Genomic DNA, 25235 nt, shown 5'->3' with positions numbered 1-25235 from the left:
AGATATGAAAAATAGCAAAGAGTATCCATGTGCCCACATCCCCGCTAAGCAGACAGAGCCATGGCAATGCAGTCCAAGGTCAGAGTCCTTAGCACCACCGGAGCAGGCACTCCTTGGTCCGAGTTCAGTTCTTGCTATTGCCTCGAGTTTCTTTCCTGGGACCCAGTAATCTATTCACTTTCTTTACACAGGACCCAGTCCCTCCGCAATGTATTGTTTTGCATATTAGCAAACGTGACCTAATGGGATCCTACTGCAGATTTTCTCCCACAGACTGTAGTTGTGAGCGCCATTCAAGACATGCCCTCGAGGCGTGTGTGCGCGCAAGGCTTGAAAGTGGGACTGGGAAGAGCTTGCAAGTGTCCTCTGCCCTAGGGCTCCCCTGCCTCCCAAGGACTCCGCAGCTGCGTCCCCAACAAGGTCCCCGCGGGGGTGGGGAAGGAGTTGGGACGGTGAGCGAACCCCTCGCCCCGCTCCGGCCCCGCCGCCGGGCTGTGAGTGTGCTGCGGGAGGAAGGCAGGTGCGCCCACCGAGGCCCCCACCGCAGCGCTCCCCTCGGGCCCCGGAGGGGCGGGGTCGGCGCGGCCTCCTCGGAGCGCCCGGGGGCGGGGCCGGCGCCGCTGACCAATGAGCGGGCGGGGGCGTGGCGGCCCCGCCCCCGTGTCCGCCCCGCCCCGCCCCGCGCCCGGACCGCTGCGGAGGCGCCCCGGACCGCCACCCCGGACCCCGCCACCCTCGCGTCGCCATGGCCGCCCCCGCTCCGCTGCGCGACTGCCAGGTACGTGGAGGCCGAGCCCGGCCGGGCCCCGCGGCCCCGGGATGGCCTGGCGCCCGCGGCGGGGCAGCCCCGACCCGCGCGGGACCCGGGGTCAGCCGGGGAGCCGGCGGTGAGGGCCGGGAGCGCGTCCTGGGGGCAGGAAGGGGCCCGAGCACCCTCCCGTGGGACCCCGGGACCTAAGAAGCGTTAGCTCTGGCATGGCGCAGCGGGGGCATCTGCTTCGGACCCTCCGGGGGGAGGAGCCTGAACCCATTTTGCAGATGAGGAAGGTGGAGTTCGGGGGACTTGCCCCCTCCTCCAGGTCATGCAATAGGCAGTCTGTGCTGGGGGAGTGGAAGAGGGCTCCCCTCCCAGGGGAGTCGCAGGTCTGTGGGCCCCCCCCCCCCCACCAAGGGCAGCCCTAAGAGTGAACAGTCTGAATCATCTGATGAAGTTGAGAAGAGAGGAGTTGTTTCCGTAGTCAGCAGATACGGTGCATCTTGCCTGCCAGATGCAGATAAGGTCCATCTTGGCAGTCAGATAGGGTCCATTTTGCCAGCCAGATGGAAAGACCACCTCCTAGCACTATGCATTTTTTTCTCCCCGCCCAGACCTCCCTTCAAGCCCGATCAGGGCCTGCCATTTGCTGAGTGTTTGCCCCATACACCCTCCAGAGCCCCATGTGGGCCAGCCAAGGGTCTGGTGGCAGATGTTGCCAGGAGGGACACAGCTATTTAGAGACCCCTGGGATTTACATCAGGCTCCCCCACCCAGGGCTCAGCTTCATGTGCTCTGCACTGTCCTATGAAATCTGAGAGTCCATGCCAGCCCCACAAGGCTGGGGTTTCTGGAAACCCAAGCCACATGATTGATCTTCCGCATTTGGAGATCTCCTGTGCTTGGGGGTTGGGGTTCATGTTCATGTTTGGAGGACGTCATGGCTTTTCCCTTGTCTCTGTGTTTAGGCATGGAAGGATGCCGGGCTCCCACTCTCAACCACAAGCAACGAGGCCTGCAAGCTGTTTGACGCTATCCTGACCCAGGTAGGCCTGTCAAGCAATGCAGTGGTTTCTGCTCTTAAGGCCCGTGATGTGTTTTTTTTTAAATAATTGAATACTTTTAATTAATGTATTAATTAATGCTTAATTAATTAATGTATTTTTCACTTTTAGATATCTTGGCACACCTAACAGTGAGATTTATTTATGCCACAAAATAAATGGTACTTAAGCATGCGGCAGTGCTCTGCACTTTCATCTAACACAGCTTGCTTAACTTTTCAGCCAGACGTGTGTGGCCTCTGATGTACTCTCCAAGTAAAGCTGCTGTATGATGACCATGAGCAGCCACGATACTCGAAGCTTCTAAAGCTTTTCACATTTATCAGCACTCCTGTTTTATAAGCAGGGAAGCCTGTCAGCCCCATGGCAACACAAATCTCCTGATAAACTTGGGTACAGTAGGGAATCTTTGAAGCCCCACAGCCAACAGCTTGGAAAGTGTTGAACTGCACGATGAATTTAGCAACGGGTTAGAGTGGAATTTATGTACTCTGGGCCCTGGTGTACAGGAACATGGTAGAAGCATCTTTGCCAACCCATGGCACAGCTGAGAGGTGCCCCTGCAGCAGGCAGACAGCAGTGGGATGTTTATGAGGATGTTGACCCTCCCTAGGCATCCCCTGCTGTCGCCTGCTGAGGGTTTGATATGGGCCGCCTCCACTTTGGGCCTGAGGCCCTGTACTGGAGCTAACATTTGAATATGTTACTCTCACCTATGGCTGTTCCAAGATCCTCTAGCCCATTACCACTAATTTCTAACACCAATGAAGGATCCTATAGTTTTAGAACTAGGAGGGCCTCCAAGGTAAGGTCCAACTACTCTGTTTGAAAGATGGGGAAATTGAGGCTCAGGGAGCTGAGCTGGCTCATGCACTCAGATAGAGGAGGCGTAGAATGCGCCTGGGTCTGTATATGCCGATGGAAAACTAGAGTTGGTCTTTATCATGAGCAATGGGAACACTGCCTTCTAACTCCATCCACAATGTAAGGACTGAGAAAGCTTCTAGAAATCTTTTTTTTTTTTAATTTTTATTTATTTATGATAGTCACACAGAGAGAGAGAGAGAGGCAGAGACATAGGCAGAGGGAGAAGCAGGCTCCATGCACCGGGAGCCCAACGTGGGATTCGATCCCGGGTCTCCAGGATTGCGCCCTGGGCCAAAGGCAGGCGCCAAACCGCTGTGCCACCCAGGAATCCCCAGCTTCTAGAAATCTAAGTGCGAGAAACAACTGGTGCAATGCTGCTAGCTTGCCGAAGGACTCCACTGTGCATGTGAGCTCTGTTTGGGTGCTTCCTGCACCTTCTGGCCTTGGTAAAGCCCTCGATTCGTTACATAGCCTGGTTCCTCCATGTAGCACTGTCCACCTCCACCCCCACACCTCCTGTGTGTATCCTGTCCCATGTATCAGCGCCTCTGTGCCACCCCGTGTTAGAGCGGGCGTCCTCTGAGTCTGCGTCACCTCCCCGTGACTTAGTAAAGCACACACTGCTAGTTCTGTATAGATGTAGATTAGACATCTGATAGGACACATTTTAAAATCCAGTGCATTATTATGGTTTTAGGATTCTTTAAAAAGTGAGCATTTTCTTTTGACCAACACGGGGCCAGAACTCGCGACCCTGAGATCAAGACCTGAGCTGAGATCAAGAGTCAGACGCTTAACTGACCGAGCCACCCAGGCACCCCGCCCCCAAAATAAGCATCTTTGAAGAAAGGATTAGAAACAGATCTACCAAATTGTCCAAAATGGCAATGGGATGAGATCAGGTTTGATCATTGGGCTTTCATGCCTCTCCCTAACTTTTTGTCATAAATGTTTAGGAAAGTTCTTTTTTGGAAGGAATTAATAAAAAATAGGAAGGTTCCTACGGTGGTACCTGATTTCAAGGCCCATCTTATGGCTAAAGAAGATGATGTTCTGGGCAGGTCACCTGTCAGGAAGAAGCTTCCTTTAGATGTTTTTTTTTTCTGAAAACAGTGATCTGACCAGCCCTAGAAGACGTGCCTTCAGTTATGAGTGTTCAGTCTCTCCACCTGAGATCAACTCAGGCGTGGCCCCTTGAAGTTCAGGCTGTGAAATACTGAATTCTCCGGAGAGAAAATCCAGATCGAGACACACGCCTTCCTTAACACGAACGAAGGACACTCTGAAGACAGCTTTCTTTTGCCTTTTCTGTTTCAGTATGTAACATGGACTAATGACAAAAGTCTTGGTGGCATTGAGGGCTGCCTATCAAAGCTCAGAGCAGCAGATCCAACCTTCGGTGAGTGATGCTGTCCTTGAGTTGAGCACCGTCTCATGGGTCCAACCCCTCTCCGGTTCCCTGACCGATTCAGGCTGGCATGGAGAGGGCAGGCTGGTGGCCGTGACCGGGCTGGCATTTGCACGGAGGGAGGGCAGGAAGATGATGGCCACTGTTGGGCTTGGAATAACAGCTGCTTTCTTAGAGATACCAGGATCCACAGGAGGCATCTTTTTAGTTGTTTCCCTCATTGTTTGTCAATTTTGTGAGGAGGACACTGACCCCATCTCTCAGAGGAGGAAAGGGAATGAGAAATGTATCCCAAACCACCCAGCTGGTAGTTGAGTGGCCGGGATCAATAAGGCATTCCGTATCCCGGACCTGCTTCTGGAACCCAAGAGGTGGCTTACTGCAGCCTTTCAGGGCACCAGTGAGGCCTAGGCTGGAGCATCGGGCTGTGGAGGCCTCGTGACAGAGGCTGGCATCACAGACGAGCCATGTATGCTCTGGGCATAGGGAAGTCAGCCCACGAGGGAGGCCCCACGTGGGGTGAGGTTCCAGGCCTGGAAGGGCTGAGGAGGAAAGGGCAGCAACCACCACCCCTTTCCCTGTCCTGCTGAGGACAGGGAGCACATAATGGGGAATGAAGGAAGCTGAGCCCTGCCTATGGGGGACCAGGAGCCAGGAGCAGGCTCAGACTCTCTGAGCAGACCTCAGGCTCCAGGATAGAAGCAGGGGCCACATGCGTGGTCCCAACACTATAGTTCATTCCTTCCTTGGTCTCAGGCCTGGGCCAGTGGCTGCATTCCAGGTGCTGCCAGACACCCTGCCTCTGTCAGGCTGGAGCCTAGGAAGCTCAAGTAGGGCCTGGGGGTCTGCAAACCTGCCAGCAAGGTTGCTACACAGGCCACAGGCATACCCCCACAGCCCACCCCACTCTCCATGCAGGAGAGTGGCTCAGAACCACTCTGCTCCAGGGACCAGCCGCCTACACTGGAGTGCCTGTTGAACACCTCCCTGGAGGCTCTAATGTCAGCTGCTGGGGGCAATTAGGGGTGGAGGGAGCCCACAGACAGCCCTAACCAGTTCACCCAGTGAAGGGGGCAGGGAGATGCTCCAGACATTGACACTCACCACAGTGCCCTTGTTAGAAAAATGTTGGTGGAGGGCAGCATGCTTCAGGGGTTGCTGCTTCTCCATGTGTGTGGTGAGGGTCCGGGCCGAGCTCTGAACTCTGTTGGGGGCCCTGCACAGCCCACCAGCCGTCTGGCCTCCCCTCCTGGGATGGGGGGTATCCATTTCACACTCGGGGGGCGGGGGGCAGACGGGATGGGATGGGGCGGGACCCTGTGAATCACCAGTTGCTCTCCCACCTTTCGCCAGCAATGGGCCACGCCATCTCCAATGGGCTCGTGCTGGTCGGCACTGGAAGCTCTGTGAGGCTGGACAGAGAGCTGGACCTGGCCGTGAAGACCATGGTGGAGGTTTCCCAAACCCAGCCACTGACGCAGCGGGAGCGGCTGCACGTGTCTGCAGTGGAGACCTTTGCCAAGGGGTGAGGGCCTGGCCGGCGGGGGGCTGGTGCCCTGAGACCACGCGGGCTGGTGACACGGGCTGCCCAACGCCCTGGGGAAGGGGGTCTGGGAGTGCTCCTGCCCTGCCTCCCATGGCCATCTCCCTGCCTGCTGCCCTGTCTTCACCTGACTGCAGGAGGAGGAAACGGTTGGCTAGGATTTCTGATCTCACGTTCAAAGCAACCTACTTTACAGCCTTAAATGAATGGGTTCTCACGTTTGTTATAGAAATACTAGGAGCACATTACAGAAGTATTTGAAAGAAGAGAAAAGCAAGCCCTCACCCTCTGCTCCTTGCCCCAACACACCCCTGTGAGCACCTGCTCAGAGTCTTCCGGGTGGCCCCCTGCCTCCGTCGTCCCTACAGCCATCACCCTGTGTGGGGGTGTTGTGACCCTGGAGCCCATCTCCGGAACAGCCTCTGGGTCTGCTCAGGCCGGGATGTGTGCTCCGCACAGCTAGGTGACCTAACCAGGTTCTGCCTGGGCCTTCCTGCGGAGCTATGCAGGGTGTCAGCACTGGGAGGGGTGGGGGGAGTGGGTTTCCACCTTGTGGACTCCCTGGACTTCCTGCAGCAGGCTAGTTCTCAGGGGAAATTGTCTTTGGCAACTTGTTAAACCAGTTTTTTTTGTTTGAATTCCGCAGTAAAACTTCCCCACTGGTTTTCCAATTTTCTGAGCCACAGTGTAACACAGAAGCTTTTGTGTGTGGCTGTGTGTAAGATATGCTCTCTTCCTCTCTCCCTTTCTTTGTTTAAATTATTTTAATTCTTTTTTTTTAAGATTTTATTTATTTATGATAGACATAGAGAGAGGCAGAGACACAGGCAGAGGGAGAGGGAGAGGCAGGCTCCATGCCAGGAGCCCGATGTGGGACTCGATCCTGGGACTCCAGGATCATGCCCTGGGCCAAAGGCAGGCACTAAACCGCTGAGCCACCCAGGGACCCCCAAATTATTTTAATTCTTAAAAAAGATTTCATTTATTTGAGAGCGCACACACACATACACACAAGTGTGCACATGTGCACACACACACACGCAAGAACACACACAAGCAGGGAGGAGAGGCAGAGGAAGAGAGAGAAGCCGACTCCCCCCTGAGCAGGGAGCCTGATGCGGGACTTGATCCCAGGACACTGGGGTCATGAGCTAGCTGAGCAGAAGGCAGACACTGCTTTACCGACTGAGCCACCCAGGCATGCCTCCCCTTCTATCATTCTCGGTCTCCTCTTCTCTCCCCCGACTCTCTATGTGTGTGTGTGTGTGTGTGTGTGTGTGTGTGTGTGTGTGTGTATAAATATATATATATTTAACCAGTTCAGACTCTGGCAAGAAACGATGCCTTTTGCACACCCCATGTGGATGAACTACATGTCCAGTGTTCCTGATAAATCCCTTTGCTTTCAGAAACTTTTCCGGAGCCTGTGAACTATGGGAACAGATCCTCTGGGACCACCCAACAGACATGTTAGCCCTAAAATTTTCCCATGATGCTTATTTTTACCTGGGTTACCAGGAACAGATGCGAGATTCTGTGGCTCGAATTTATCCCTTCTGGACACCCAGCATCCCTCTGAGCAGGTACGTGCCAGTTGGAGATCACCTCGTTTCTTTCTTGTTCTCTCTCTTCTTCATGGTATCTGTCCTAGCCCTGCCCTAAAAATAGTGAGTCTACTGTGGCTATTCTCCTAGTTCTAGAAGGTGAAAAGATCTTTCCCTTTGCTCTTATCCCATCCCATCCTGTGAATGGGGCAGTACCATGTGTATCAGTCAGTGCAGGGTAGTTATTGCCACAGTAACAAACATCCTCTAGCTCTGATTCTCCAAAGGCTCATTTCTTACATATACTCCACGCCCATCATGGGAGAGCTGAGGGGTCTGCACCCCTGTCATTGTCTCCCTCCTACATCAGGGTCCCAGATGATCTAGCAGGTCACTGAGAGAGAGAAGACTCCAGGGAGACTCACAGTGGCAAGCCTCAGGGAGGAAGGGACACTCTGCCACTCCCAAGTTATTGGTCAGAGCTGGTCACCCACCCACAGGAGGCCAGGAAGTGCATCTCTGCTGTGTGCTCGGGAAGAGAGAGAGGCCTGGAGTACCTGAGTGGCCCTAGTGACCCCCACACAGAACGGCCTCCATTCCTCTTAATCACAGGAAGGCTGTGAAGGTCAGCAGGACTCGTGGATTGGAGAGCTGTATTAGTCAGGGTTTTTAACAGACACAGGACCAAGAGGGTATCAATATCTGGCTGTATCATTTACATATATGTCGGGGGAGATGGATTGATTTTAAGGAATTGGCTCATGAAGTTACCGGGACTGGCAAGGAAGTCTGAAATCCACAGGCCAGGCCAGCAGTCTGGGGAGTTAGGCAGGCTTTCTGTGTTGCGATCTGGAGGCAGATTTCCTTCTTCTGGAGACCTCACTCCTTTCTGTTAAGTCTTCAACTGATTAGATGAGGCCCACCATATCATGGAGGGTAATGTGCTTTGCCCAAAGTCTACAGATTTAAATGTTAATCACATCCACAAAATACCTTCATGAAAGCCTCCAGGTGGTGTCTGACCAAACAACTGGATACTATAGCCCAGGCAAGTTGATACATGAGATTAACCATCATCAAAGCCTAACAATCCCGGGCACACCATGAGCATTCCATACGTGTATAAATGCTGAAAGTTAAATGACTCCAATAAATATTTAAAAGAAATATTTAAATATTTAAAAGAAATAAATATTTGACAGCAAAGTCTGGAAGCCAGTGCGCTTCTGTGAATAACGAGAGCTAGACTTTGTATACATGGTTGTAAAGATAATGTCTGAGTCACAAATAGGAACTCTCTCACTCTATCTTGCTTTCCCACAATGCCGCAACACCACCCCAGGAAAGAATGCCTCTTTCACCCTGGCACTCCGCGCCAGGGATCGCAGATGGGAAATGGTAGTGTGCATTTATTCAGTGGAGTGTCTTTAAGCTCACCCTGGGCTGGGCCAACAGTGAGCTGGACAGATGGGGTCCTGGCCTCTAGGAGCTGGGGTCCGGGGGGACCTGTCCAGTGAGGGCAGGCCAGGCTGGGCCGGGGGCGTGCACAGTGCTGCCCGCAGAGAAGCCACCGCCCGCCTGCGCTCACTGTGGCTTCCCAGGGAGGTGGCCTGGGCTGTGCCTCTAGGTGGGTGCCACCAGCCGGACAGGAAGGAGGGGGCCCTTGGCATCCCCAGTGGAGGTGGTGTGTTGACATCTTAGGGGGTAGGGTGTGACTTGCAGAGGGCTTGCTATAGAGACAGGGTTTGGGGGGTGGATGATTGTGCAGATGATGACGGTCACAATGGACCTCACTGGTCAGAAGCATCCAGCTGCTGGGTTGTGTGGCTCCATCCCGTGTGTGTGTGTGTGTGTGTGTGTGTGTGTGTGTGTGTGTGTCCAAGCCCTCCTCTCCTTTCTCTTGTAAGGACACCGGTCATTGGATTTAGGGCCCACCCTCATCTCGACCACTTCTGCAAACACCCTAATTCCAAGTTAGGGCATGTGTTCAAGCATCATTTGGGGGGACACAGTTTCAGCCCATACTGAGGGTTGAACAGTCCACTTTCCTGAAGACTTTTTTTCTCTTTCTAGCTATGTGAAAGGCATCTATTCTTTTGGATTAATGGAAACCAACTTCTACGATAAGGCAGAGAAGCTTGCCAAAGAGGTCAGTGGGCCCTAACCTGGGTGCTGACCCCTCAGGGAGGGGAGTCGGTGGGGGGCAGAGCACACACGGGCCCCCATGGGTCTCCCTTTCCTCGGGGACGCTGGGGAGGACTCTCCTTACCAGCAAGAGCAGCTGCCCCTCCTGCAGTCTGCAGGGCTGGCTCTGCAAACTGCCTCCATGGCCAGGAAGGGGAGTGAGACCCAGGGAGGCTGTGTTCACCTCACCCTCAGGGGCCCCATGGGAGACAGCTCCAGGCCCCCCCAGCTCTGTTTGTCTCAGTTCAGAGCTTCGGGAAGCTGCCCCGTGATTGCCAACGAAGGCTGCTTCCAGGCGGGCCCTGACCTGGGGTTGGGCTCCTGTCAGCCAGCCCTTCTCTGGACCTCTGCCTCCTTCCAGAGGGAGGGAGGGTGAAGGGAGCAGAGGAGTGTGGTTTCACCAAGTATTTCCCGTCGGCCCAGGCCCTTGTGCCATGCTTGCCTGGTACGCTGGCTGGTACTGAGGTGTGTTGTGGGCCCAGGACCAAGCGGTAGGCTGCAGCAGTGGATGGGGGCACAGGGTGTCCTCTGTGGCCTTTGGAGTCCCTGTCCTCAGTCCTCCCCAACAGGAGTGGAAACTGAGACCAGGGGAGTGACTGTCAGGAACATGGGGGTGCCTGGCTCCGTGTTGGCACCTGATATACACCCGTTCTCATCTGCTCATCCCCTGTACCACGAGGCACTAATCTCCCATTGTCCCGACAAGAGGGTCACGGCTCAGAGGGAGGCCCAGGCTGGAGTTCTGCTCAAGTCCACAGGGCTCGGGGAGGGCAGAGCAGGTGCACACCCGGACCGCCTGACCACCCCACCATCCCTGAGGCTGCCTGGACCAGACCTGGCTTCCCAGCATCCCAGCCAGTGCTCCTCCCTGAGACATTGCCCCAGCTGGACCCCTGGACCCCTGCCCCTTTGGGGGCCCAGGGGGCCATGAATTTTCTGAAATCTGTTCTGGTTATGGAGATGGAGCCCAGGCTTGAGTGCAGGGGGATGCTTCATGGTTGACTGGGCTCCATGTGGCTGTGACAGTGACCGCCAGGCCTCCTGGACAGCGTGGGTGCTCTGCACCTGGCCCCACTGGAGTCTGGAGAGGCCTCAGGGAGGTGATGCAGGCATGGTGTGGGCTTAGCATCTGCAAGCCAAACCCCAGGGTCAGAAAGAGCAAAGGGTAGCTGGCAGGGAAAGCACTGCCTCAGCACTCCTGAAACTCGGAGTCACTGGATAGGCTGAAGCTTAGGGTGGAGGGGGGTGGGGGAGTCCCTGGGGGCAAAGGCTGGGGGTGTCCCACTGTGTCTCGTGACTCTGATCCAGGGAGACTTGGGAAGAAGCTGGTCGGGAGCCTTTCACAGAGGGTGGGGCCTTCATCTGGGGAGCGGGTGGGGGCTGCTCCTTGCCCAGGGCTGCAGCCCTAACCTCTGCCCTGCATGAGAGCAGCTCACCTGGTAGATGTCCCCTCCTGGGCCTGCTCAGCTGTGCTCCTGCAGTCTCCCTGAGTGTCCTGGTCCTGCAGGGCTCTGCGGGTGCTCATCATCTCACAGGACACGGTCTTTCTTAGAGCGTCTCCATGTGGACTGGGCAGGCCCATGTAAGCAGTGGGTGGGAGCAGAGTCGCAGGGCTTGCTGGGGACAACCGGTCAGCATAGACCCCACCGCAGGGGGTCCCTGCCAGGCCAGGGACCCTGCCTCTGGGAAAGGCTTGGGGTACTGGGACAGTGGGGCTGGGGGAGGCCGTGGCCTGGCGTGGGGGACCTGGGCCCATGTGGATTGGTCATGGGCTACTTGGAGCCTCAACTGCTCTGTCCTGGCACTTAGGAGGGGCCCAGTAAACATGAGCTGCATATGAGGGATGGGAAGGAGAAAGCTACAGTGCGGTAGGAATCCTACATGTGTCCCACCTGCTTTGCCGGTCACTGTCAAGCTCACTGGGCATGTGATTAATAGTAATAACATCAGAACGAGCCCAGAAGGCCATTCATGGATGTGTGGTCGTCCGTGGGGGCAGCCAGAAGCCCGCAGAGCGCTTGGCAGTCTGCTCAGCATTCGTACGTATCTTGTCCACTTCACCTCCACAGCGGCCCAGGGAGGAAGGCCCAGAGAGGCTAGTTGGCGTGTTGCAGGTGGCTCAGCTGTATGCTGGAGGCTGTGGGGCCCAGAGGATGAGCCCTGGCTTAGGAAAGAGCCAGCTGTGGTCTTGAGTGAGTCATTTAGCCTCCCTGAGCTCAGTCCCTCACCTTTGAAATGGGCAGGGGTCTCCTCCCCGGTAGCCTTGTGTAGATGGTCAGCAGGGCTGGACTTTGGGGTCATTATTGTTTTGAGGCAGAGCACAGTCCCCACACCTGCACCCGCCCCATGCTCGCCCATCCAGCTCCGGCCCATCGTCTCGTCCCTGCGTGACTTGGAGATGACCCGTCGCTGGGCAGCCTGACTAATCCACATTATCTCCAATCATCTCCCACCCCCTCCCCGTGTAGGCTTTGTCTATTAACCCCACGGACGCATGGTCGGTGCACACCATTGCCCATATTCACGAGATGAAAGCAGAAATCAAGGATGGGTTGGAGTTTATGCAGCACTCAGAAACCCACTGGAAGGTATGATTTTTGTCGACGGGCCTGGAAGATCCCATCCATCCCCATGAGTTAAGCCCAGGCTTTATGGATGGGGGTTCCAGGGTGTGGCTTAGTTTTGGGCAAACTTGTGTTCTGCTTAGAGGAGCCTCTGTCAAGCCACAGTCCCCTGGGAGCCACAACGCTCCCCCAAACCTGCCAGCGTTTTTTTGTTTTTAATATTTTATTTATTTACTCATGAAAGACATAGAGAGGCAGAGACACAGGCAGAAGGAGAAGCAGGCTCCCTGATGCAGGACCATGACCTGAATTGAAGGCAGACACTGAGCCCTGCCAGTGCCCCTGCCAGTGTTTTGCAGTTGATTATACAGTAGGTTTTGGGTTGGCGGCATTTGGTGTAAAGGAACAGATCAGAAAATTACTGGGGGCTCAAGAGTCCAGGCACCGGTGAGAACCATATGGTCCCTGAGCTGTCCCTCTTGCCCCCACCAGTCAGCTGGCTCAGCGTGCAACTCCTGGGGAGCGGCTCTGGTGGCGCCCCCTTCCTCTGCGTGCATCGCTTGTTCTAGGGCACACAGCCTAGCCACCTGTCCAGGTGTGGTCTGCTGCCCCGCCCTAGTCTGTGCCGTGGTGGGCTTCCCAAGGTCCCGCTGGCCAAGGCACTGAGTCTCCGCCTGGCACTGAGCAGCAGGTGCTCTGTGCCTGAGGGAACCATAAAGAGACCAGGAATCAGGCAGGGAGCAGGGAACTGGCACAGCCCCTGCGTTCCTCCGAGCTGCTCCCTGGCCTAGAACATCCCAGTGGGAAGTAGGAGTGGAATTAGGTAGAGTAGGTGAACAGGTGTGAGAACTGTGATCCTGTGAGGTTCACACACAGGTTGTTGTGAGGACCCATGAACCCTGGGGATGGGAGAGGCATGGGGGCAGCCTGAGCCAGAGCTTGGGGTGGGGGCAGTGGGGTGAAGCCCTGCCCTCAGCCCCCCCCCCCACCCCGAGGTAGATGCTCCTAGTTCTTGCCAGAGTGTTGGGTCTGGGGTTGGAGGAGCAACCAGGTGGCCCCACCATGCTGCCAGAGGGCCAGGGGCTTGCCCGGGCAGATCTGGGGGAGGCCAGGGAATGCCTGGCCAGGGCCTTCTGGGGCATTCCATTCATGTCCCTTCCCCAGATGCTGTGACTTTACTGGGTGCTGGAGGCCGGGCTGGACGCTGAGGCAAGAAGTGGTCCCTCTGAGCCTTGGTTCCTCATTGGTCCACTTTCAATGACTGTGAAGCCCTTGGCCCCAGATGAGTTCCCATTGCTGTTGGTTCTAGATGTGTGTGAAATGAGAGACCCAGGCTGGCCGGCTCACCTCCCGAGGGGCGTTAGGCTCCTGGCATCTGCATCTGTCCCCTGCCACAGCTCTGGGCAGCCTCGGGCTGGCAGGAGAACCCTGGGGTAGATGGTGTGGCCTGGGCTCCTTTTCCTCCTCCTCCTGCCCCATCCTGGAGGTCAGTCAAGATCCCACCCTGCAGACCCCGCCAAGAGATCCCCCCCCCAGACTTTTTTGTCCTCAAAAGGCCCGGTCCAGTGGAGTGAGCCGCTCCCCAGAGCACTGTGAAACACACCGTGCTAGAGCCACTCTCAGGGACATGGGAACTCACAGGAGACATCCAACCCCATTGGACTTGAGGGGGGTGTGGTCAGGGAAGGCTTCCTGAAGGAGGCAACCCCTGAGCTGAGTATTGAAGGATGTAGGGGTTTGCCAGGTGAGGGATGGGGGAGATGGAGGGCATCCCAGCCCAGGGCCAGATTGAGCAAAGACGCCAAGGCCTGCTGGGGCCCATGAGGAAGAGGAGACGCAGGCATCTGGGTGTCCTCAAGCATGGGTGGAAGGTGAATGTGGGCCACGGAGGAAGTATTGCCAGTCGTTCTTTCCAGGAACGGAAGGTAGTGTCCAGGCAGAGGAGGAAGCTTCTGCAGTAGCCTCATAGAAGGAGGGGGCCTAAGCGTGCCGGTAGTAACTGTCCAGATGTCAGATTTGCACCCCCTTACTTGCAGGAGTCCAGCCCTGTGTCGGCTCCGGCTGCGGGGCTAATGTATCACCGGCCTCCCCTGGTCTCAGACTCCCTGGTAATGCAGGCACACGAGGCACCGTCCCCCAGAGCTGGCCCGGGGAATGTTTCCTGCCCTCACAGAGGGGCCACAAAACCACCCCCAGGAACTGTTTTCCCCCACAGGCGGTCAGATTTTTCTCTAATTCTCTCATTCTTTCCCCAGGACTCTGATATGCTTGCTTGTCATAATTATTGGCACTGGGCTCTGTATCTGATTGAAAAGGTGAGACGGCCAGCTGTCTTATCCTATAAAGATGTCAGAGAAATAACTATCTTTCTACGTTTTACTGGGTCCTGGGGGTCATATTTTGTGTTCACACATTTGAATAGCACCTGGATGTGATAGAGCATTAATGTTTTCAAATAGCTTTTCAGGCTTAAGCTACGTTAGGCATTTTTCACTGTCTGGACATGGACATCATGTGTCTTGTATGTCATCTATGGAGACAACTTAGGCTGAGTGTTCTCTGCTGCTGGAGTGAACAGCTAGCCCCCCTCCACCCCAGATTGTACCTGAAGGAGCCATGAGACCCTCCAAAGGCTTTGTCCCAGTGGGAGCAGGGGTAGGGAGGGGCACCCTTGACCTCACTGCTTCTGCCACTGGGTCCCATTTATGAGGGAACTGCTTCAGTGGCGCTTATCGTAGAGAAAACGTACATGCTCCCTAAAAGTCCAAGGAGAGATGCTTGGAAGGTGAGGGCCTGCAGTGTCTGGAGGGAAGCAGTGGTCCGCACTAAACAGTAAAGAAAAGAAAGGTGGGGAAAAGACTAGAAGAAATACGTGAGAAAGCTTCTAACAGTTTGATAAGCACGACGGGGAAATTAATGCTTCCACAGAAACCGTCCCCTTGGTGGCAGAGGTGGGCACTGCCTCCCATGTTGGGGGGCCTGGAGCCCGAGCACAGGTGGTTCTGCTCGGCCATCCTAAGACCCTCAGGTGGCACTGTGCATCCCCTGTGGAGGGTGCTGGGGTTGGGGGCAGGGTGGACATTGGCTTTTCGGCTCATTTCTCAATCCCGTTGGACCTCAGCCACATGTTCATCATGGGAACTTGATTTTTTCCAGGGTGAATACGAGGCCGCCTTGACCATTTACGATAACCATGTAAGTCTACGTTTGCACCGAATTTGATTGCAAAATTTGCCTTTTAGTGTCTAGCAGATATTTGAGCCATTAGTATCATCTCAGCCAGAAACAACAGCTGTAGCAAGAGCTCACTTCTTGTGTAAGACCTCGTGGGGTTCATTCTTGCCCTGAGTGGTTGCTGTAACCGGGACGGGGTGAAGACACCCAGTGACTCTGTTCGCCATGGGTGCTGGTAGAGGACACATCTAAGCTGATCCTTTCTGAAATCCTGGACGTACCCCTAGTCATTTTATTTTATTTTATTATTTTTAAAAGATTTTATTTATTTATTTGAGAGAGAGAATGCATAAGCTGGCGGGGGGAGAGAGATGGAGAAGCAGACTCCCCAGGGAGCAGGAAGTCCCAAGCCGAATTCAATCCCAGGACCCCAGGATCGTGACCTGAGCTGAAGGCAGATGCTTAACCCTGAGCCACCCAGGCGCCCTACTCTAGTCATCTTGGATGGCTTCTCTTTGGTAGAATTACTGATGTGCCCACAGGAATTTTTTATTTTAGTAAAATACACACAGAATTTGCACTGTGACCACTTTTGAGAGTACGGTTCCATGGTGCAGGAGGCCAATCACCATCACCACCGTCTGTCTCCGGAAAAGACTGCAGCTCCATGCCCTCCAAGCATGACTCCCATTCCCCCTCCTCCACCCCTAAGCAGGTTTTTTTTTTTTTTTAAGATTTTATTTATTCACGAGAGACACACACAGAGAGAGAGGCAGAGGCAGAGACACAGGCAGAGGGATCCCTAGGCAGCTTTTAAGAAAAAAGAAGCCAGGATGCCTGGGTGGCTCAGTGGTTTAGCACCTACCTTCAGCCCAGGGCGTGATCCTGGAGACCCTGGATTGAGTCCCACATCGGGCTCCCTGCAGGGAGCCTGCTTCTCCCTCTGCCTGTGTCTCTGCCTCTCTCTCTCTGTGTGTCTCTCATGAATAAATAAATAAAATCTTTAAAGAGGAAAAAAGAAGCGTGACTCACAGCTCCTGGGAACCACCATGCATGCTATTGTAATAGAAAGCCAGGGTCACAACAATGCTTGGGGCCCGGGCACTAAATCCGAGGGTATACCCAGTAAAGTTTCGGTTGAGTCCTCCCTTGGAGTTGTGTTAGGATTGTGGGGTGACAAAGGAGGGCGGCTCCCCAAGTGCCACGAGGGACAGGCCAGCTGAACACTGAACCAGGAGCAGGAGACACGGCCTCCCGCCAGCATTATCTGAGGCCCAGGTTGGCAGGTGACAGATGCCAGGGCCTGGCCTGTGCTCAGGGCCAAGGCTCTCTCTTCGGGTCTGGCGCCTGGAGCGGCCCAAGCCCTGGGTGATGGGATGGTCCTGCTAGTTGAGGTGGAGGGGGGATGGCGATGGACCCTGTGTGCTGAGGCCGGGCTCTGTGCAGGCCCTGCACTGGCTCATTTCTGTGGGCCCTCTCCTGCCCGCCCACCCTTGTCTCCCAGATCCTCCCCAGCTTGAAGACCAGCGGAACCATGCTGGATATGGTGGACAGCTGCTCCATGCTGTACCGGCTGCAGATGGAAGGTAGCTGATCGGTGCATCCCCCTCAGGCTCCTTGGCCCTCTCCCCTCCCGCAGAACCAGGGGAAGGGGCTCTGGCCTGGGCCCAAAGCCCGGCAAGAGCTCCAGGTCCTGCTGCAGGCCCGAGTGGCCTGCCTGTCCGTGGCCTTGGGTACCAGCTCTGTGCTGCCTCCCCACCAGCCTGAAGCCACCACTCCCCTTTCTCCTACTTCCCATCACCTCTGGGTGGGCATGCTCAGGCTCCAGGCCATTCCCACCGCCTGTGCACCAGACCTGCAGGGTGCAGGTGGCTGCTGACCATCTATCTCTGGGTGCTGCTTCTTTTCCTAGAATCAGAGAGGTGACAGTTTCTCAACCCCCTGGGATTTCAGAGAGAGGTTTCTCAACATTGTCACCACTGGCTCTGCAGGCTGCCTGGATAAGGTTGATCACAGCTCTGGTGTTTCCAGCCAGCAGCCCGGGTGCCAGAAGCTTCTCTGCTTTCCCTCAGGCCCAATGGAGCCAAACCTGTGTTCACTCTAGGGCCTGCGCCAGTGGGACAGTGTGGGGATGAGGCCTGGGCGGGGCAAGCTGTTTCCAGAGGGTTCCAGGAAGGCTTCCTAAGGGAGTGAAATGTGAGACATGGGAGCATGTGTAGGGTTCTGCGAGGCAGAGGCGGGAAAGGATGGTATGTGCAGAGAACAGCCTGTCCAGTGCTCCCAGGACACGGAAACGAGTGACGGGACGAGTGACCAAAGGGCAGGGTCGGTGTGGTCAAGGATGAGAGGCGGGCAGCTGGAGCCCACGTGTGGGAAAGGCAGGGTAAAGGGTCTGGCTGTCATCCGGGTCTGCGGGAGCCTCCAGGAGCAGGTCTGGGCGGGCTCCCTTCTGCCTCTGGGCCGTAGGGCTGAGCTCAGCCAGAAGGCGGCCTATTTGTCAAGGAAAGAAGGTGGAGTCCCTTTGCCCTACGGCCCAGTGAACCCTCCACCTGCAGAGGCAGAGTGTGAGGCTGCCTGGAACTGTGAGGGACCCCGAGGCCTCACACCTCCGCACTCGTGTCGGGAGAGGCTGGGAGGCACAGTGGTGGTGCCAGGGGTACGCGGATGGAAGGGAGAGGCCACTTGCTCCCTCACCATCCAGAGTGGAGACTCCAGAGACCTGTCCGATGTCAAGGGCAATGTCTCTACTGTGGGAGGTGCCCCCCGAGAAGTAGGATGGAGGTAATGACTTCAAAGACTCAGGAGGGGGAAGGCATGTACTGAAGAGCTGAGAAGTCGAGACGGAAATGTGAGAGAATTATTTATTAACTCCAGGGATGGTTATCGAGCGCCTATTATGTGTCAGGTGCCATGCCAACGGTAATCACGGGAAGAATTTTAAAAACGGTTTTGGGGTTTGTCCAAAGGGGCCAGAAACTTCAATGCCCTTCACTTGTTTTTTTGTTTGTTTTCTACATATGAATCTATTGCTTTTATAATCAAACAAAGTTAACATAAGCTGGGCCCAGAAGTGTCAGTGTAAGGCCAGAGGCCACTCGCCAGCCCCGCTTACCCACCTGCTTCCTCTCCTGGAACATGAGGGCTGCTGTGGGGTGTGGGGAAAACGGAAGACCCCTGTGCAGGCCACGGTCACCCAGGAAACCAGGCCTATGGGTTTCTTCCCCTTGTCCTCAGGAGTGTCTGTGGGTGAGCGGTGGCAGGACATCCTGCCCATGACCCAGAAGCACAGCCGTGACCACATCCTGCTGTTCAACGATGCGCACTTCCTGATGGCCTCCCTGGGAGCTGGGGACACCCAGACCACACAGGAGCTTCTGAGCACCCTGCAGGATGCCAGCGAGTATGCAGAGGGTCCAGGGCCCTGCTGGGAGGGCAACAGGGTGCTGGGGGCATGCTGAGGTCTGCTCTGTCCCGGCCCCTACCGGCCAGGGAGGCTGGGGGTGGAGGCCCCACTGGTGAGCACACCCATGGGGATGCCTGCTGCGTTACGTGCACCCACAGGTGTGTGCTCCCAGCTGGATATATCCCACAAGGGCACAGTCGTTGTTCCCCTAAGAGACAGAGTTGCCTCTCCATCCCCCGCTGGAGGGTGGGAGCCTCAATATCCTGCGTGCAGCCTCTCACGGGGGCACGGTGAGGGCCTGGAGCCAGAAAGGCCCGCTGCTTACCATCTGAGATCCTGGACAGAGTGCTTCTCTGCTCTGAGCCTCAGTCTTCTCATCTGAAAACTGGGGACAGTGCCTGCCGAGACAGATTGGCAAGAGAGTGAGGTGCGGGGTCATGGTGACACACCTCCCTGGCACAGTTCCCGGAATTGGTGGGAGCCAGTTTTGAACACAGAGGGAGGCCAGGGAAGCAAGTCCTCTGAGGCATGGGCCACCAGGGATGCAGCCACGCCTCGACTCCCACCTGGAGGGCTGGAGCCGTGGGAGCCGTGAGCCCTGGTGTCCTGTCCTGGGGCCATGCTTCAGCTGGCCACCGCCGCCGCCTGCCCCACCCTGCCTCCCGGAGCTGTGCTGCAGGATCTGTGGGCCTCGGTTGGGAAGGCAGCTCAGGTGAGGTGTCCACGGTTAGACGGCAGTCATGTCACTGCAGGGGAGGCCTGAGGAGCCCACCAAGCCCTCGAGTATTTGACCCGTGCTTTTAAGACAGGCTTGGAGCAGGTGCCACCTGCTCAGAGCAACCTGCCCTGCCCCACCCCCATGGCAACTTGACCTGTGTGTGTGTGTGTGTGTGTGTGTGTGTGTGTGTGTGTGTATGCGTGTGCGTGTGTGTAAGAGATTGCTGCTACGGTTCCCACATGAGAGGTAAGCTCCACATGCCAGGCCCTGGGTCTGCCTGCCTGCACCCCACCCCCCACCTCCTGGAGCCCAGCCCACCCCATGAGAAAGGGTGTCTCCAGCAGTCCCCATGACCCAGCTCAGGCGCCACCTGCAGGCCACCAGAGATGGCCATTTGCCCCAGCGTGGGTGCCAACTCCACCACCGGGCCTTTGCCCACGTTGTATGCGGTCCTCCTGACAACCCTGTGACATTGGCACCGTCACCCACACTTTCCAAATGAGCAAACTGAGGCCAGATGTTGGAGGGCCTGCCTGAGGCCAGTTGAACAGCAGAGCTCAGCCCCGCCGACAGGGTTATTCAAGCCGCGGTCAAGAGACCCCTGGGTGCTGCTCCTTCGTGGGCTCCCTGCCCAGAGCACCTGCCGTGTGTCGGGCACAGAGCCAGGGATGCCAGGCTGAGGAGTGGCCCCATCCCTCGGGATGCCAGGGTCAGGCAGGGAGGCAGTGTGAGGCACCCCAGGTAACCAAGGGCACCTTCTCGGGCTGGCAGGTCCCCCGGGGAAAACTGCCAGCACCTCCTGGCCCGTGACGTGGGGCTGCCCCTGTGCCAGGCCCTGGTGGAGGCCGAGAAGGGGAACCCTGACCGTGTCGTGGAGCTGCTCCTGCCCATCCGCTACCAGATCGTGCAGATCGGAGGCAGCAAAGCCCAGGTGAGCCTCCCAAAGGCTGGGCTCCAGCAGCCTCTCCTGGGGTGGGCGCTCTCGTGTGGGGGTGTCGTCGTGCACGCCCCCGGGATGGTGGTCCCCGAGGACAGGCCTGCCCACGGCAGCATGGGGGCTCCCATCCCTTGTCCCACGTTACCGGGGCCTAACCCGCCCGCCGGACCTTTCAGAGAGATGTCTTCAACCAGCTGCTGATCCAGGCAGCCTTAAAATGCACTTCTGGCGTTCACAGGAACGTGGCGCGGTGAGTTGCTCCCTCATATCCATGCTGCTGCGTGTGGGGACATCTCTGAGCACAGCTGCCTCTCTCACATGGGGGTCCCCCCCACGGGCTCCCAGCACGCACGGAGGTTCCCACCTTTGAGGCCGTGAGGCTGTGGGGTGCTTGGTCTTCCCTGTTCGCATGCTCAGCTTGACCAGAGGGATCCATCCCACCCCCAGGCCTGTCCCCTTGCCCTGCCTCCCCCCAGCTGTCCCCTCAGTCTAGCCATGCTGAGCTATCTGGACCCAACCCATCCTGCTCTTCCAGAGGACTTGGCCTTTACACGTGCCGCACCCTCTGCTGGAGACACCCTTTCTCATGGGGTGGGCTGGGCTCCAGGAGGTGGGGGGTAGGGTGCAGGCAGGCAGACCCAGGGCCTGGCCTGTGGAGCTTACCTCTCATGTGGGAACCGTAGCAGCAATCTCTTACACACACGCACACGCATACACACACACACACACACACACACACAGGTCAAGTTGCCATGGGGGTGGGGCAGGGCAGGTTGCTCTGGAGGCTGTGGTGGAGGCTGAGCTGGTTGGCAGTCAGGGAGGAAGGGTGCCCTGATGAAGAGACAGTTGAGAGCAGGCCCCCAAACCAGCAGATTTTACCAGGCCCAGTGGTCTGGTTAGGAGGAGGGGCTGGAGGGTTAGGGATGTTGGGGCAGGGGCGCCCCAAGAAGCAAGTTCTGCAAAGCCCAGCCCTCACCAGCAGCCTGAGAGCTCCCACACCCCAGCTCACCTTGTCCTGCATGGGGCGGCTGGGCTCCATGCTCGTTCCAGCTCCTGGGGTGAGACGTGACCCCTCCTCATGGGTCCCCTGCACCCCATTGGAACAGCAACAAGAAAGGGGGAAGGGGCTGTGGGGTGCCTCGTGGGTAGAAGAGGTATTGGGAGACCCAGTGAAGGTGCAGCTCTAAGTCCAGGGTTGCCCTTAGCTGAGCCCTTGAGGGCAGGCGGAAAGCCCCAGGGTCTAAGCGCAGGCTCAGGTGGTCCGCGCTGGGGAGACCCAGCCGCCCCAGCAGCATTGGCAGACCAAGCAGTGTTCTCAGCACTAATGAGATAGGTGTGCACTCTGGATGCTCTAGAGTTGGTTAAAACTCTGAAGCATCTTGGACACACGCCCCTCACCGTTCGCCCCTCCACGGCCACACACCGAAGCCGCACACCTTTCTTTAGTGGTCACATCGCTTAGAGAGCTCCAGGCCAGAGTGTGGGTGCCAGTTGGCATCTCAGGTTGGCAGGAAGGTGGGCCCTTTGGACAGAGAGGCAGGTGGAGGGCAGGAGCTGGGGAGCTGGGGAGCCAGGGCAGGCGCAGGGTGGGGCATGCCATGGGTGGGTGGAGGATACCCTCCAAGCTGGGCAGAGGGTGCTGTGCAGCAGGGGGTTGGCCCATGGGGGGACAAGCCGTGCAGGGGGCCTAGAGTAGATGCTGACCCTGGAGAACCTGCTGCTGTCAGGGTGACAGGCATGCTTCCAGGTGCCCTCCTGTCATTGACAGGAAGCTCACTTCCCTCCCCTCCAAGGTGGAAACCCTGCACCCCCCATGGTATCCCCACACCAAGTGTGGCCTAGCCCTTTAACCCCCACCCTCACACCACAGAATCACTGTTATCAATTCTTCGGGGTCTTTGCCTTAAACAATAGTTGCTTTGTTTAAATTTGGGTTTCTCCATACCTTGTCTCCTGCCACTTGCCTTTGGAGTTAGCCAGGTGTGGCTTCCCCTCCACCCCCCACCCCCACAGAAAGGCTCTGCCCTCTTGTCTGATGGGAAGATGCCCCCCCACTCCCAACTTCCTGAGGCAGACGAGGCCATAGTTATGTGCTCACCCAGCTGTGTGTCTTGGAGAGTGTTGACATGTTCTCCAAACACTGGGCGTCCTGGTGATGCACTGGGGTCCCTGCCTTCTCATCCTCGACCGCCCCATCCCTGGCCCCCCAGTGCACTGTCTCCCTGGTCCCCCCTCCAAGCCCAGGTCTCCTGCTGCTGGGCTGTGTCCCTCCTGTCCTCCCTCTGCCCATCTCAGCCCCAGCCCGAGTTGCCTGTCCTGCCTTGGGGCCCAGGGACCAGCAGACCACCCTCTTTCTAGGAGGTTCCACGACAGACTCTGTCCCTGTTTCCACAGGAGCCTCCTGATGGAGCGTGACGCCTTGAAGCCCGGCTCACCCCTGACCCAGCGGCTCATCCGAAAGGCTGCTGCTGTCCACCTCCTGCAGTGAGCTGGGCCGGGCCCCCTCCCCAGAGTCCCATCCGCTGCCCCCGACTCCCAGGGGTAGAAGCAGCTAGGGCATGTTAGGTCTGTTGAACCATTTGCAGAACTTAAGAGTAATTTAAGCAGAAAGCCTGTAACCAGCAGTGTTACAGGACGTGGAGACCCAAATCAACCCGACACAGGATTCAGCATCTTGTAATCCTTGTGAAGGGCCAGGGTGCACAGTCAAGCAGCTAGAACCTGCGTGCGCAGTGCTCTTACCACTTGCCAGGCAAACCATATCTTCCCAGGGGACTTACACCTCCTGGTGTTCAAGAGTTAGAAGGCAGGGTTGGCTGGGGGAGGAGAGTCTTCCACACAGCTCTTGGGGACGCCCCCTGGCTGCCCCGAGATGAACCCTCTCCTTTTGTTCTCATCATATTCTAGATGTGTTTTCCCATCTTTGGGGTGAGAGCACCTACAGGGAGGCAAGTGACTTACCCAGGGTCACAGCTAGTGGAGATTTGCCTTGGGCTCCCCAGCTGCTGCATCCACTGCCCCCCATGAAGCATGTGGGGGGCCCTCTGGTGTCCCTGGAGAGGTCTGTGAGCTCCTGGGGAGCTTTGGTGGTGCCAATTAAGGGACATGGGGTCTATGGCTTCCTATGCCAACTGTGACTTCAATCATGAGAGTGTGTGTGCACGAACCTGGCACACTTTGTGCGGGGTGTGGATTGAGCTCAGGGTTGCCCTGCTGTGGCAAAAACCAAAGTACTGAGCCATGTAGCTTTAACGAGATCTGAGCCAATTTTATATTTCTCTGTCTTCTCAACCTGGCCGCAATGACACTCCTGGGCAAGCTGCTGATTTCACTGGAATGTGCTGGTGAGGGGCGATCCCGGCCCTTCCTCAGGTTCCTTCAGTGTAAAGCTGAAATTAGGCAGGGACTCAGGCAGGGGGCAGCAGATGCCTCCAAATTGATTATAGACACATTTCTGAGATTAAAATAAATCAGCTAATTGGTTCTTGTGACTACTGCTGGTGGTACCTTTCATCTCCCATGTGCCAGGCCTGGGCAAGAGGCAGGCTTCTCCTTGAACCTGGGAGTGGGGATGGTAAATGGGTGATTACGATAGGATTTTGAGACAGGTGCTGTCACAACCCAGGAGCTAGGGACATATTCTGGGTGTGTGAGGGGGTGCTTCTCCCATCCTAAGTTGTCCCCTCCATGTGCCCTCCCCTCTCCTGGTTCTAAGCAACACACGACTTGACCAGGAAACGGAAGCCCTCCCCTCACCCGCTGCAGGCTGGCAACGGTGCCCCCTCTGCCTGGCAGCACTCGGCACCCATGCTTGCTGTGACCTCCTCAGGTCAGGGATGGCATCTACCCCAGCACCACCCAGCACACAGCCTGCACTGAGGACCTGTCAGTGGATGTCGGTGAATGAACTCATGAATGGATGCATCAAGGGGGCAGGAAGAAATGAATCTGTCAGGCAGGGATAGGACAGATGGATGAAGGGACTGTTGAGAGTTAGCAACAAGCTATTAATCATTGGTGCAGATACCAAGCACCTCCGATGTGCTGACGTGATACAGGGAGAGGAACAGGGAGTGGGTGTTGGGGACCCTCACCCCCAGCAGCATCCACAGGGCTGTGGGGACCTGGGCCATGTATTGCCACCACCACCCCCCACTCCCCAGCTTGGGTTGCAACAAGCCCATGGTTGAGTCAGGCAGGCGTAGGCCTTCAGACCCTTGACTGGGCACGGGCAGCACCAAACCAGCTAGTCTTCAAGAGGCCCTGGTAAGTGGAGGGAAGCTGGGAGCTACCGGGCTGGTGGGCGCAGCAAAGCCAGGCTGCCCGAGGATGAGCAGGACCCCAGAGAGGCAGCTGGCAGAAGATGACCTGACCCGGTGCCCTCTGCGAGCCCCTTGTTCCTGGACTTCCCGGTCCCTCGAGCCAGTAAATTCTCCTCTTTCTAAAGCCAGCCTGAAGCTGATTTTGTTTCTTACAACCCAAAGGCTCTGATGGATACCTGCTGCTGGGATTTGCACATGGGTCTGCCTGGCACCACCTTTCTTCCCTAGCTTTTAAAGATTTTTTTTGTTTGTTTTTAATTCATAAAGACACACACACACACAGAGAGAGAGAGAGAGAGAGAGAGAGAGAGAGAGAGAGAGAGAGAGAGAGAGAGAGGCAGAGACACAGGCAGAGGGAGAAGCAGGCTCCATGCAGGGAGCCCGATGTGGGCCTCGATCCCGGGTCTCCAGGATCATGCCCTGAGCTGAAGGCAGCGCTAAACCGCTGAGCCACCTGGGCTGCCCCTTTCTTCCCTAGTTAAGCAGGAATCTGAGCTAAAGACAATGGCATTCATTGGGGTGCCTGGGTAGCACAGGTGGGTAGGTGTCCGACTCTTGGTTTCAGCTTGGGTCATGATCTTAGGGTTGTGAGAGGAGTCTTGCATCAGGCTCCATGCTCAGCGTGGAGTCTGCCTGAGATTCTCTCTCCCTCTCCTGCTCCTCCTCCTGCTCATGTGTCCTCTCTTTAAAACAAACAAATCTTGGGATCCCCGGGTTGCTCAGCGGTTTGGTGCCTGCCTTTGGCCCAGGGCG

At 56.6% G+C, this 25235-nt stretch overlaps 1 protein-coding gene across 1 annotated transcript; it reads left to right on the top strand.

Annotated features, from left to right (window-relative positions):
• The first annotated feature begins 675 nt into the window (after positions 1 to 675).
• Positions 676 to 23651, top strand: TTC38 (tetratricopeptide repeat domain 38). Its single transcript, XM_055329052.1, has 14 exons — positions 676 to 778; positions 1723 to 1800; positions 4003 to 4084; positions 5447 to 5618; positions 7046 to 7219; positions 9254 to 9329; positions 11833 to 11952; positions 14184 to 14243; positions 15085 to 15123; positions 16607 to 16688; positions 18337 to 18502; positions 19995 to 20154; positions 20337 to 20410; positions 22555 to 23651. Exons 1-14 carry the CDS (start codon positions 746 to 748, stop codon positions 22646 to 22648), a joined length of 1410 nt encoding a protein of 469 aa, XP_055185027.1. The 5' UTR covers positions 676 to 745; the 3' UTR covers positions 22649 to 23651.
• Positions 23652 to 25235: the final 1584 nt, after the last annotated feature.

The sequence above is a fragment of the Nyctereutes procyonoides genome, unplaced genomic scaffold (genome assembly GCF_905146905.1).
Source record: "Nyctereutes procyonoides isolate TBG_1078 unplaced genomic scaffold, NYPRO_anot_genome, whole genome shotgun sequence".
Classification (NCBI taxonomy): domain Eukaryota; kingdom Metazoa; phylum Chordata; class Mammalia; order Carnivora; family Canidae; genus Nyctereutes; species Nyctereutes procyonoides.
Note: the sequence above shows the minus strand (reverse complement) of the source record. Positions and strands in the feature narration are given on the sequence as shown.

Excerpts from the sequence above, each read along its gene's own strand:
- TTC38 (XM_055329052.1), top strand. The coding sequence starts at position 746 with ATGGCCGCCCCCGCTCCGCTGCGCGACTGCCAG. Across the intron at positions 7,220-9,253 it reads CCCAGCATCCCTCTGAGCAG|CTATGTGAAAGGCATCTATT; the intron begins GTACGTGCCAGT and ends TTCTCTTTCTAG. Across the intron at positions 15,124-16,606 it reads TGACCATTTACGATAACCAT|ATCCTCCCCAGCTTGAAGAC; the intron begins GTAAGTCTACGT and ends CTTGTCTCCCAG.